Source organism: Dermochelys coriacea, chromosome 2 (assembly GCF_009764565.3).
Source record: "Dermochelys coriacea isolate rDerCor1 chromosome 2, rDerCor1.pri.v4, whole genome shotgun sequence".
NCBI classification, from domain to species: Eukaryota; Metazoa; Chordata; order Testudines; family Dermochelyidae; genus Dermochelys; species Dermochelys coriacea.
The window spans coordinates 4,011,886-4,025,583 of NC_050069.1; the positions used below are offsets into that span (position 1 = coordinate 4,011,886).

At 47.7% G+C, this 13,698-nt stretch overlaps 1 protein-coding gene across 3 annotated transcripts in view; it reads right to left on the reverse strand.

The window, feature by feature from the left end:
* Positions 1–13,698, reverse strand: part of ARHGAP39 (Rho GTPase activating protein 39) — a 430,201-nt gene that overhangs the window by 140,847 nt on the left and 275,656 nt on the right. For all 3 annotated transcript variants that reach the window (XM_038392930.2, XM_038392931.2, XM_038392929.2), the window contains one exon: positions 7,835–8,396. In XM_038392930.2, the coding sequence (XP_038248858.1) occupies positions 7,835–8,396 (562 nt within the window). The remainder of the gene's footprint in view (positions 1–7,834; positions 8,397–13,698) is intronic.

The following is a 13,698-nucleotide window of genomic DNA, read 5'->3' on the forward strand; positions in this document are numbered from 1 at the left end:
AATGTGGACTTCGATCACTAGCACCCCCATCAAAAAGTAATGCTGGCGGCTATTCCACACTGGGTGCCCAGTGCTCTGGACACGTTCTACCGGGACAGCCCATTGCACGGCATTCTACAAGGATCTCTCGATTCTACTCAGTCCCTATCCAGGCCTCATCACTGCAGCGTCTGAGCACCTGCTCTCTCTGCTCCCTACATGACTCCCACTCGCAGGGAAGCGGAGGGAGGAAACCTGCTCTTAGATGCTACCTGGTCCAATCCCGGGAAGCAGAGTAGGGTTATTCTTTCCGAGGCTTTGAGACACAAGTTTTACTTCTTTGGGATGATGATCCCAGAACCAATGAGTTTCATGGTTAGGAAGTTTTCCCAAAACATTATCTCCCACTTCCTGCTTCTAACCTTCATCCTATTATCCCTCATTGCTCCCCACATCCCTGACTCGCACATACAAGCCCCTCCCTGGTGCTTATGCCTCATTAGTATTTGGAGCTTGTTCTGGTCCCCTCCCTTAGTCATCACTCAGCCAAGCTCCACGTCGTTCGCTCTTTAAATCCAGCTCCTTCTACCCAGGCAGCATTTTTGTTGCTCTTCTCTGAGCTCTCTCTACTTTCCCAATATCTTTCCAACAATGAGATGTCCAGAATGAAACCCAGCATTCCTGGTTCAGGCTCCCACAGCCAGGTTAGCCCATCCCTGCTCCAGGACTTGAGGCCTTTGCATGTACCGTCACAAAATTACATAGGCCTTTTTTGCCATTATATCACTTTGCAGGCTGGCAGTTCACAGGCAAAGGCACTGGGGGAGAAGGCAGAAGACAGCCACTTGAAAGCCTGTTGGACTTTAATGGTGTTCTAAGCTGCCGTAGGTGCATGGGTACCTATCTGGCTCTGTTGGACGGCTACTATGCATCATCGAAAACAGGCATCTGCACTAACCTGTGCTGCTTCAGAACTGATGATGAAACCAGTGATAAAGTGCAAGCTGCTGCATGCATGCCAGCCCAAAGAGGCAGAGCTGGAAAGCAATCCACTGCCCACTATACAAACACAAGATACAGGGACCATGCAGAGGGTGCCCAAGCTTTGCCTAAACGAGGCCTATTCTGGCAATTTGCCTGGGGCCCGAGGGCCACAATTAACCAGTATAAAACTGGAGTATGTGGCAGCTACTCATCTTCAAGGCCTTGCAAACCACTGCCCAGTATCTAGCTTCAAAACCACAGTCTCGAACACCATCTGGTAGCTGCCATTATCCTGGGTCCTTTTCAACCCACCACAGGGACAGACAGCACTTGTGGCTCTAAGGGATGGCCTCTTTGTGCCCAAAGAGAGTACAAGTCCATCCACACTCACCTTGCTGGACCCCTCTGCTGCACCTAATACCAGTGATCACCAGATACCCCTGTCCGGCCCTCGAGAGGTTGCCGGGGTGACCAGAAATACCCCAAAGTGGCTCAGGCCTGTCCTCTCCAACCAAATCCAAGAGGTTGTTATGGAGAATTGCTCCTCCACCTCCAAAACCCAATAACCCCCACGTTATTCAGCATCTCTAGGCAGCCGACAAGGGCTGAAGGGCCAGCAAGACACAGACAAGACACAGACAGCAGCTCTGCTGCTCCCCTTCATCGAATGTAGCCAGCACCATCTCCCAGCTTGTGTGTCCAACTCAGAGCATCACCGTGGGCACAGAGCGGTCGGACCCAGGTAAGACCAAGTGATACTGGTAGGAAGTGAGAAGCACTTTCAAGAACTTGCCTTCCCTGTAATCTCTCCACTATCCAGGGCCTATTCCTGCATATTAAATCAATCTGTAGCCTTTTGGTCTCTGGGCATCTTTACTGGGTGCCCAAACAGTCATGGCAGCAAAACACTCCCAGTTTCCATCTGCAACTTGCCAGAAGTATATGCCTGCTTGTAGCAGACTCAGAACTGGCCATGCACGGCTGCCAGGTTCGCTTACTGTAACCCAGATGTCGGAATGAAACCCCGTGCCCTGGAAAAGCTCCATGAAGTACAAAATGCATCAGCCTGTCTGATAGCAGCGCTTGGAGCCATGAACACAGCCCTGTGGGGCTCTGCTCACTGCACTGGCTCACTTCTGAATGCAACCCAATATAAGGTCCCTGTCCTGATATTCAGAATTCTCTGTGGAAATGACCCCAGCTACCTGAGAGATCACCTCCCCTCCTCAGCCATAACTATGTTCCACTGGAACCATGAAACAGTCAACCTGTGGGGAAGGCTCAGAGATTCATGGATGTTCAGGCCAGAAGGAACCACTAGGATCACGTAAACCTAATCTGACCTCATGCATAGCACAGGCCACAGAACCTCACCCAGTGCTTCCTGTATCAAGGAAATCCAGATTTTATGATTGAACTAGATCATATTTTTTAGAAACACCCAATCTTGATTTAGAGGTTCCAAGTGATGGAGACTATCACGTTCCTCGGTAAATTGTTTCAATGGTTAATTACTGTCTCTGTTAAAAATGGCAGGTTTCAGAGTAGCAGCCGTGTTAGTCTGTATTCGCAAAAAGAAAAGGAGGACTTGTGGCACCTTAGAGACTAACAAATTTATTAGAGCATAAGCTTTCGTGAGTTATAGCTCACTTCATCGGATGCATTTCTTTCCTTTTCTTTCTGTTAAAAATGTTTGCCTTATTTCCAGCCTGAGTTTGTCTAGCTTTGGCTTCCAGCCATTGCATCTTGTTGTGACTTTGTTTGCAAAGATTAAGGAGCCATCTACTATCAGAAATCTTCTCCTCATGTAGACACTTATAGATTGTGATTACATGAGACCAAACTTTACCAGGAGACAGATCTAGACTGTGGAACTCAATGCCACATGAGATGAGATGACAGGCGTCATCACTTAGTACTAAATCTTAAAAACCTTATCTCTCAGATTTCATCTTCCCTTAGTAAGTTCTTCGTATACAGAACACACACACTCCACCACAAATGCTAAACTATTAATTTAGTTCTCCCACAGACTGAGAAGGGAGAAATGGTTATTGCTGTATCTACTTTTAAATATGTGGAGGCAATGCCCAAATATTTGTTTATGGTGATCGGGACCAGACAAGCCAGTAGATCAGATAGATTTAATAGATCTTTAACTCACATATGCAGCCTCTAGGGAACACAAGACCCATGTTGTGATGCTCCAACTTGATTTAAGTGGTCTTGCTGTACATAATTTAAGGCAGAGAGAAGCTAAGAGGGAGAGACAAGGATGAAAGAGGTTTTCAGCTATGATTTGAAATGGAGGGAGAGATACAGAAAGGCTGTTCTAGGCAACAGGAGATGCACAGGAGAAGGCACTTGCACAATAGGTGACTAGATTTTGAGCAGGGACAGGGTGGGATTTGGAAGGACAAGACACACTTAGATGGTAATGTTGCTTGGATTGAGGCCTGTTCTACACTACACAGTTAGGTCGATATAAGGCAGCTTACGTCGATCTGAGTCACTGCTGATGTAAGTGTCCTACTACACCGACATAACTCCACCTCCATGAGAGGCGTAGGGCTTATGTTGGTGTAGTTAAGGTGACGCAGTGTCCTGTAGACACTGTGTTCCTTACGTCGACTGCTGGCAGTCTCGTCAATTTCATGGCATGAGCCATGAAACTGAGAAGAAAGCTGGGAAGCAATGGCCCACCTGCTCCCCACTCCCTGGAAAGCGTGGAGGTTGGACCCCACTGCTGGCTGGGAGTCAGGGCGAGAGGCTGGGTGCCTGGATCCCACTCCCAGTGGCAGGGGATGGGGGCAGCCCTGGAGCCTGTGAGGCAGCCAGGGTCTCAGCAGGAAGCTGCCAGCAGAGCTGATTGCTGCGGTGGCTTATGTTTCTAGTATAGACAGACCCTAAGTCGAGCCTTTTAAAAAATGTGGGGAAGGGGAGATTTTGAACCAGATCAGGAGATGAATGAGGCACCTGGACAGCTGTGACTTGGGAAGGCCATGGAGAAGGAGAAACCAGGCTATGTGTAATTAACAAACTTGTATACACATGTGTTGATATCTGTGTTTCTGCAAGACTAAACCCTTAAGCAGCTGCTGCCAAGATGAGCCTAAGTGCTAGTGTACAGGGAAAACAGAGGGTTGCTCCCCAGCCTTGGTTTGAATTACCAGCAGGGGTTACACCAGGCAGTAGGCTCCAATGCAGAGCTGTAATAAAGAGAATCAACCAAACAGCACATCATGCTGTTGATGAAATTAGATTTATGGCATTTGTTCAAGAGTCCAGGTCAAACAAGCAGAGCAATGTTTGTCCCCTGGGGCAGCACACGTACTGGATAGGAGCTGAAGGGACAGAGAGAGTTCTTCACTCCTGAGGTTAGGACGTTGCTTAAGAAGCTGCTGACTATACAGCAGGGGAAACTTGGGTCAAGAAATAAAGGAAACTTCACAGCCAACCACGTGGTTTATTTTAATGACTGTCTGCAGCTCCAGCCTGCTGGAAAAGGTGTCGGCACTTTTGTTCTCTCTCTGATTTTGTAGCATTGTCATCTCAGGGACTCCTGGTGAGTTATTATAAGGTAAAGGAAAAGGAAACAGTTTAATGCATTTTCACACCTCGTTAAAAAAATAATTTTCTCCTGAATGGTCGTCAGGTAGAAAGCATTAGCTGCGGCTTGCTCGGTCAGGAGTTAATATATGGTTTACTGCTTCATGATTGAAAATAAAAGCCTTATGTTAATAGTGTCTAGAGTAACCAATTACTAGCTTTAACTGCAGCGCCAGACAGCAAGGAGGTGGAAAGCAGATGATTCAGGGATTGCCATATTGCAGATGACATTTATAGGGAAATGACACTTAATGGGTCAGAGCTGAAATCGAACTTGCAGAGGGGCAGCTTTTAAAGATGCAGCTGCTCCTCTTTCCAACTCACCAGCAGAGCCTGGAGAGAAAGATGGGATGTGCTGAGGTCTAACTTCCTCCTCGCCCTCTCGATGGCCTGAACATCCAGCCCGTGCAAAATGCAGCTCAGGGCTCATCTACACAGCAAAGAAAAACCCATGGCTGGCCCGTGCCAGCTGATTCAGGCTCAGACTGCAGGGCTGTTTCCTTGCTCTGTAAACTTCTGGACTCAGGCTAGAGCCCAAGCTCTGGGACACCCCACACCAGCTCACTGGGTCCTAGAGCCCAGGCTCCAGCCCAAGTCCACACAGTGAAACTGCCCCGCAGCCCATGCTCTAGTCAGCTGCCACGGGCTGGCTGCAGATGTCTAGTTGCTATGTAGACAAGAGAAACCCATCCTTATCTCCCTTCCAGTTACAGACTCATAGACTTTAATGTCAGAAGGGACCACTGGCACATGACTTTAATGTCAGACCACTCTGACCACTGGCACATTGCAGGCCACAGACCCTCACCCACCCACTCCTGTAATAGACCCTTAACCTCTAGCTGAGTTCCTGATGTCTTCAAATCATGGTATGAAGACTTAAAGTTACAGAAAGTCCACCATTTACACTAGTTTATACCTGCAAGTGACTTGTGCCTCATACTGAAGAAGAAGTTGAATCCCGCTCGCCCCCCCGCCCCAGGCTCTCTGCCAATCTGAGCCAGGGGGAAATTCCTTCCCAACTCCAAATGTGCGATCAGTTAGACCCTGAGCATGTAGGCAAGACCAGACAGACAGACACCTGGGAAAGAATTCTGTGTTGTAACTCAGAGCCCTCCCCATCTAGTGTCCTGTCTCCAGCAGTTGGGGATTTTTGCTACCGGCAGTCGCCAATGGGCCACATGCCATTGTAGATAGTCCCATCATACCATCCCCTCCATATCAAGCTCAGTCTTGAAGCCAGTTAGGTTTGTTTCCTCCACTGCTCCCCACTCACTTCCAGATACAGTCCTAAATGCCCTCTGCCTATCTAGGGACATTTACAAACCTGCCATGAATGTCAGCCTCTTCTTAGCTCATCGAGTGGCAACATTTTTCTTATTTATCCCAGTGCCCTGGTCAGCCCTGATCTGTGAGCCTTCTCCTGTATCTTATCAATGTTCTTTCTGTGTTCAAACCTCACCTGAAACCATCTCTTCTGCCTCCTGCATCAGGGTCCGGGGGTGGGGTGTGAAATGCTCTCCTTTGCACTCCCCTGATCCTGGCATTGCTTTGTGCATGGCTGTGTCCCCATTCACTGAGTGACAGAGCAATATCCAGGCTGCTGACTTACACAGGGCTCCAATGGGCACTGGGGACTGAAAATTCAGCCCAGGATCAGTGTGATATGGGTGTGCCCCAACCATACTCTCTTTTCTCCAGTCATGCCCTTTTGCCTGCTAGGCTGTAAGCAGCTGGGAGTACTACACCTGGGTGATCCTCTCCAGACTTGCCTAAAGCAAGTTTACAGCAATGTCACACTAGTGATGCAGTGCAAAGCAAGGAGGAGCTGGCTTGGTGTATTCCCCATCTCGAATCATGTGCACTTTGTGAGACAGTTGGCATGACAGACACTGCACAAAATGAGATTGGGTGGTGCAAGCTTTTCCCTTGCTCCTGCGAAGAGCACATGGAAGCCTTTACACTGTCCCATCCCTGCAAACTGCATCAGTTCAAGAGCACTGTAAGGATTTGCTCCCATGAAAAAGCAGGCTCAGACTACACACTTGTGCACACCCATTGGGCTACCAGAACAAAATGCTGCCAATCCCACTGCCTCATTCTCATTTAGGACCTGAACCCTGCTCCCAGCGAAGTCAATGGGAGCAGGAGCAGGCCCTAATAGCTTTGATGGCTTCAAACCTGGGCAAGGAGCATGCAGATTCAGATTTAATGCTGTGCTCACCAAAGTGAGATTAGCATTGTGAAGCTTGCGTGTCTAGATAGCAACTTGTGCAGCAGAGGGGGAGTACAGGAAGTTGTCACTTCTGAAGTGCAGTTCAGCTCTGAAAAGGGACCCTTAACAATGGCCTTGTGGGATCTTTCACGGACTCCAGATGAAATGTACTAAATTTATGAGAAACTGGTTTTTCGAGCTGCCAGCTCCGCAGCCTGCCCCTCACATCTGAGCAAAGCTGGGAGCTGTTTTCCAGCTTCTGTATCATCACTGATAATAAGATTCTGTTATTGGAACAGAGTTAATCATTCTGATAATGCATAAGCCAGGAGAGAATCCAGCTCCCTTTCCCACAGCTGGGTTGCCTCTGCAGGGCTAACAGGAGTAAAAAACTAATTTTGTTACTGAAGTCAGGAAATCGGACTCTGAATGTGCAGAGGAGTCTTTTGTCCACACAGTCATTTTTCTTGCCATCATCAAGTGGGCCATCCAGATACCCTGGCTGCTCTCTGCTGACAGAGTGCTGTGCCAGTGTTAGCGAACCGGCAGGACATGTACACCATTAAAAATCACACCGCAGCAATCTCTGACATTTTCATCACTAGAGATAAGCAAAATGCAGGTCTGGCTACTTACATTTCTCCTTAGAACAAATACACGCTGAGGACCAGCACAAGACTGTGTGGGCCCTGAGCAGAGATGAAGAGGGACCAAAACATCTGTATGTTACACATGTGTGCATGTGGCATGCGTGCATGTGTAAAAGAGCCCAGCTGGTGCTTGGTGAAACCATTAGTTGTCATTTAGGTCTAACATGAAGCTATTGAGCTCATTTCATGCTGGATCTCATGCTGGATTTCACAGTGTCCCAGGGATGAAAGGCCAGTGCTAAAGCCTATGGATGCTTTCGCTAAGCCTCTCCGGCTGGCCGGTTATTTACAAGTGCTGCACTCGTCTCACAGGGAGGTCACAATGCACAGTACAAAAGGAAAAAAGGATTTCAAGTTCTTTAGGGAAAACACCAACCAACAGCGGTCTCTCTCTTACCTTTGGTGTCATTCACCGGATCCATGTGCCGGTAAATATATCCTTCTAGGTAGGAATGGAATTTGGGAGTGGGCGGGAAGAAGGCCAGGCAAATAGCCATTAGCTCCCAGCCCCGTGCCAGACTCTCATAACGGAAGTTCTCAGTGGTCTGCCGGCACAGCTGGATGTACAGCTCGTCTCTCAGACCCTGCATGCTCCAGCCTTTAGTGGCAATCTCCAAAGCCACATTGAGTTGATCTGCCTTGGCCCGCCGGTCCCCCATGTACATCTGAATCAGTTTAAATATCTCACATGCTTCCTTCTTGACGTTGCGGTCGCTGGTCATGATCATGGGCTTCTTGATGGACTCGCTGCTCCAGGCCAGCATATTGGCAATGGAGACCTTCCTCCGGAAGAGCCCTTGGGTGTGCTTGTTGAAGTGCTTGGAGGCCCAGTTCTCAATGTCCGTCTCCGAGGAGGGCTTTCGTAGGGTGAAGGTAGGGAAGACACAGCTGGCACTAGGCATCATATTTCTGTTCTGTCTGCTGCTCTCAAACTGGGCACAGGCACCAAGATCCTCCGACTGAGAAACAATAGCCAGACAAGTCATTGTTACTACCTGCATCGACCCGCTTAGATCCTTCACAGACAGTGAACAGCAAATCAATCATTACAGAATTAACAGGGCATCCAATGCACCCACCAAGATGTGGACACTCCTAGGAGAGGGGTCCTAAACCGCACAAAGATGTAAAACTAACAGACAGAATCATGTATAATAAGTAAAACACTTCATCAGTCACATTTCACCAGCCAATATTATCAGCTACTACTGGGAGAGGCTGTATTAGAGCAGGTGAGCGAAGCCACTGATCAGCCAATGTCATTGCTCCATTCATCCCCCCTCCCAAACGATCACTATAGCCATTTTGCTCATTCCTACTTACAGCTATGGTCAAAGGAAGCCAGTGGGACTGTACAAGCTGTAACTCCACGGAGAGCTTCCTGCAATGTGGAAAGCTGACTGGAATGACAGATTGCATTACCTGCCATAGGCCTCTCGATATAACTGGGATATATACAAGTCGTCATCTCAGACCACTGGTAGGCTATACATGTTTATCCAGCTCAGTTTACAGCTGGAAAGGGAAGACACTCACCTGTGACCAGAGTCTGCTGAGTAGAGTATGCTCCACCAAGCCACACTCTTAGGGTCATGAGTCTTCATATGTCCATGTGTCCTGTGAGGGGAGGGGCTTTTGGGGTTTACACTGGGGTCGTGTTTTGTATTCAGAGTTGAATACAAATAAGGATGAATGAGATTTTTCCCTCTGGACGTTCAGAAGCTGAATATTGGGCTGGCTCTGTACTAGGCAGAAATATAACCACATTCAAGAGGAATATGCTGCACAAGAAGGCGGTTATTCACCCAACAGACTGTGGCCTGGAAAAACTTAGTTCTTTAAAACCTCCATACAGACAGGCAGGCTTTGGACATTACTTTGCATAGGATTTTGTTCCCTGTCCTGCCCAACTTACTCTGCCCTGCTACAGGCTCGCTATAGCACTGAGAATGCCTGTTGTACGGACATCTGTTTGTGGCTTTTCTCTACATTGCGCTGTGGAGCCCCACACTCACTAGGCACGTAGCAGCAGTGTACAAGCACCAGCCCTCCACCTCACCTTCATGGGTGGGCAGAGAGGGGACCTGGCCCCTGTGCCCCAGTCCTGGTTGATTAAAGGGCTGGGAGGAAATCCCACGCCAGTTCTACCTCTCATTGGAAGCAAATGACAGCAGGAGCTCAGCCCGGCCCAAGTGGGGACAGGGGATTGGTTGCAGGACATTTGGTTGGCTCTGGTGGTGGGAAGAGGACCATGGGCTTGGGCAGTGAGCTGCTACAGCTGCCTTAGGGAGCAGACCCAGATGCAGCCTGGATCTGGGGCGCTGGGGACTGGCACATTGAACAGGTCAGGGCACAGCTGTAGCCAGACGAGAGGCGTGGTCCAGACACAGCGGAGGAGACCTGACCATCATGGCAACCACAGAGACAGACACCCAACAACACAGCAGAGAGCAGGAATCACCACTCAGAGCTGGCATTGTTCCCAAGCACCAGTGATCCCTGCAGGGGTAGAGGAACCCTCTTCTGGCATTGGAGCTGGGGCAGTCTGGACTGTTACTCAGGCTCGATAGCAGTGCTCTGTATTTAGGCACCGCGGACTCAGGATGTTGTGCTATTGCTGGGGGGGGGGGACTCCATGTAGGAGCTGCCGAATGGCTCCTTGCACTCATCGAGGTATTGCCCCGCCCAGATAAAGTCACTGGTTTATGTCCAAATGCAGCATACATTTGTGGGGTTAATGCCTGCCTCCCAGAAGCCGTGGAAGGGGGATAGACCTGTGGGAGGAAGTGGGGTTCTCCACTCTTAAACATGTGATTTGGAGTATGGAGAAGGCACCATAGAAACCGGGGTGCCACCCACAGCAAATACTATAGCAGACAGCTCTTGGGAAAGGAGAGTAGCATGAGCTAGGTCCCATTAGGTGCCTGGGGAGTCTAGTATTTTGGAAGGGCTTCCAGACCCAGTTAGGTCTTCAGGCACAAAAGGGTTCTGCCAAGGCTTGGATCCCAGGAACTTGCACATGAAGTTCTAGGCTTTTCCGCGAAGAGTTGATGGCAAAGCTTTCCGCCAAATACAATAACTGCCCTCTGGACACACCCTAAGAACAATCAGTATTGCTTTGCACTACACATTTGCGCCTTCTATCTCAGGACCTCAAAGCACTTTACAAACATTAATGAACTAAACCTTGCAACGTCCCTGTAGGGAACTGTCATTCCCATTTTACAGATGCAGAAACTGAGGCAGGGAGAAGGGAAGTGATTTTCCCACCGTCAAAACCCAGACCTGTTCCTTAACGACAAGATCATTCTTCCTCCCCAAATACATACTCTGCACACAGTATGCAATACATCAGTGCCCAGCACAGCCTTGGAAGTCACTGCCTTAGCCTGTCTCTCATGGCACAGCTTTACTGGTACAACCCTCAGTGTAGACATTCTTATTCTGCTATGAGAGTGGCTTTTTTTGGTTTAGCCTATACCTTGACTCATGCAACCTAAGCCAGATTGAAAAAAGGCACTTTTATATCCAAATAAGGTTTTCTACACAGGGGGCTATACCAGTGTAACTAAATGGTTTAAATTCACACCTTACCTTATACCATGCTAGCTTTCCTGTATATACAAGCTCTTAGTAGTATATAAAGTGCACTGTCACTGTTTGCACTGATACAAAGCTGTCTAACCTGACAGAAAATGACTTAGGGGGTGAGACCGGAGAGCTGCAAAGACTACTCAAGCCATTAGTTGTACAGAATATAAAGTAGTACAGAATTTAACCCAGTATTCATATTCTAATAAGAACACTGGAATGAAAGCATTAAGGCAGCTATGAACATCAGTCTCTTTATACATGCAGCAAACAATTTCATCTTTGTTTACATGGTGCGCTTTCATTACTATTTTTTGCATGCGATGCTTCACTCAGCAATGAAATGCAGCCAGCTCTGGCTGAAATAACTGCTATTTAACTAAGCACAGCAATGCTACACCATAGGGTAAACCAGGAAGTGATGAAAAAAATCCTTGCATAATGTCAGGTTTTAGAGTAGCAGCCGTCTTAGTCTGTATTCGCAAAAAGAAAAGGAGTACTTGTGGCACCTTAGAGACTAACAAATTTACTTGAGCATAAGCTTTCGTGAGCTACAGCTCACTTCATCGGATGCATTCAGTGGAAAATACAGTGGGGAGATGATTTATATACACTGAGAACATGAAACAATGGGTGTTACCATACACACTGTAACAAGAGTGATCAGGTAAGGTGAGCTATTACCAGCAGGAGAGCTGGGGTGGGGCGGGAAACCTTTTGCAGTGATAATCAAGGTGGGCCATTTCCAGCAGTTGACAAGAACGTCTGAGGAACAGTGTGTGTGTGGGAGGGGGAGGGGAATAAACATGGGGAAATAGTTTTACTTTGTATAATGACCCATCAACTCCCAGTCTCTATTCAAGCCTAAATTAATTGTATCCAGTTTGCAAATTAATTCAAATTCAGCAGTCTCTCGTTGGAGTCTGTTTTTTGAAGCTTTTTTGTTGAAGAATTGCAACTTTTAGGTCTGTAATTGAGTGACCAGAGAGATTGAAGAGTTCTCCGACTGGTTTTTGAATGTTTCAGAGTAGCAGCCGTGTTAGTCTGTATTCGCAAAAAGAAAAGGAGTACTTGTGGCACCTTAGAGACTAACAAATTTATTAGAGCATAAGCTTTCGTGAGCTACAGCTCACTTCATCGGATGCATTTGGTGGAAAAAACAGAGGAGAGATTTATATACACACACACAGAGAACATGAAACAATGGGTTTATCATACACACTGTAAGGAGAGTGATCACTTAAGATAAGCCATCACCAACAGCAGGGGGGGGAAGGAGGAAAACCTTTCATGGTGACAAGCAGGTAGGCTAATTCCAGCAGTTAACAAGAATATCAGAGGAACAGTGGGGGGTGGGGTGGGAGGGAGAAATACCATGGGGAAATAGTTTTACTTTGTGTAATGACTCATCCATTCCCAGTCTCTATTCAAGCCTAAGTTAATTGTATCCAGTTTGCAAATTAATTCCAATTCAGCAGTCTCTCGTTGGAGTCTGTTTTTGAAGCTTTTTTGTTGAAGGATAGCCACTCTTAGGTCTGTGATCGAGTGACCAGAGAGATTGAAGTGTTCTCCAACTGGTTTTTGAATGTTATAATTCTTGACGTCTGATTTGTGTCCATTCATTCTTTTACGTAGAGACTGTCCAGTTTGGCCAATGTACATGGCAGAGGGGCATTGCTGGCACATGATGGCATATATCACATTGGTAGATGCACAGGTGAACGAGCCTCTGATGGTGTGGCTGATGTGATTAGGCCCTATGATGGTATCCCCTGAATAGATATGTGGACAGAGTTGGCAACGGGCTTTGTTGCAAGGATAGGTTCCTGGGTTAGTGGTTCTGTTGTGTGGTGTGTGGTTGCTGGTGAGTATTTGCTTCAGATTGGGGGGCTGTCTGTAAGCAAGGACTGGTCTGTCTCCCAAGATCTGAGAGAGCGATGGCTCGTCCTTCAGGATAGGTTGTAGATCCTTGATGATGCGTTGGAGGGGTTTTAGTTGGGGGCTGAAGGTGATGGCTAGTGGCGTTCTGTTGTTTTCTTTGTTGGGCCTGTCCTGTAGTAGGTGACTTCTGGGTACTCTTCTGGCTCTGTCAATCTGTTTCTTCACTTCAGCAGGTGGGTATTGTAGTTGTAGGAATGCATGATAGAGATCTTGTAGGTGTTTGTCTCTGTCTGAGGGGTTGGAGCAAATGCGGTTATATCGTAGCGCTTGGCTGTAGACAATGGATCGAGTGGTATGATCTGGATGAAAGCTAGAGGCATGTAGGTAGGAATAGCGGTCAGTAGGTTTCCGATATAGGGTGGTGTTTATGTGACCATCACTTATTAGCACCGTAGTGTCCAGGAAGTGGATCTCTTGTGTGGACTGGTCCAGGCTGAGGTTGATGGTGGGATGGAAATTGTTGAAATCATGGTGGAATTCCTCAAGAGCTTCTTTTCCATGGGTCCAGATGATGAAGATGTCATCAATGTAGCGCAAGTAGAGTAGGGGCATTAGGGAACGAGAGCTGAGGAAGCGTTGTTCTAAGTCAGCCATAAAAATGTTGGCATACTGTGGGGCCATGCGGGTACCCATCGCAGTGCCGCTGATTTGAAGGTATACATTGTCACCAAATGTGAAATAGTTATGGGTCAGGACAAAGTCACAAAGTTCTGCCACCAGGTTAGCCGT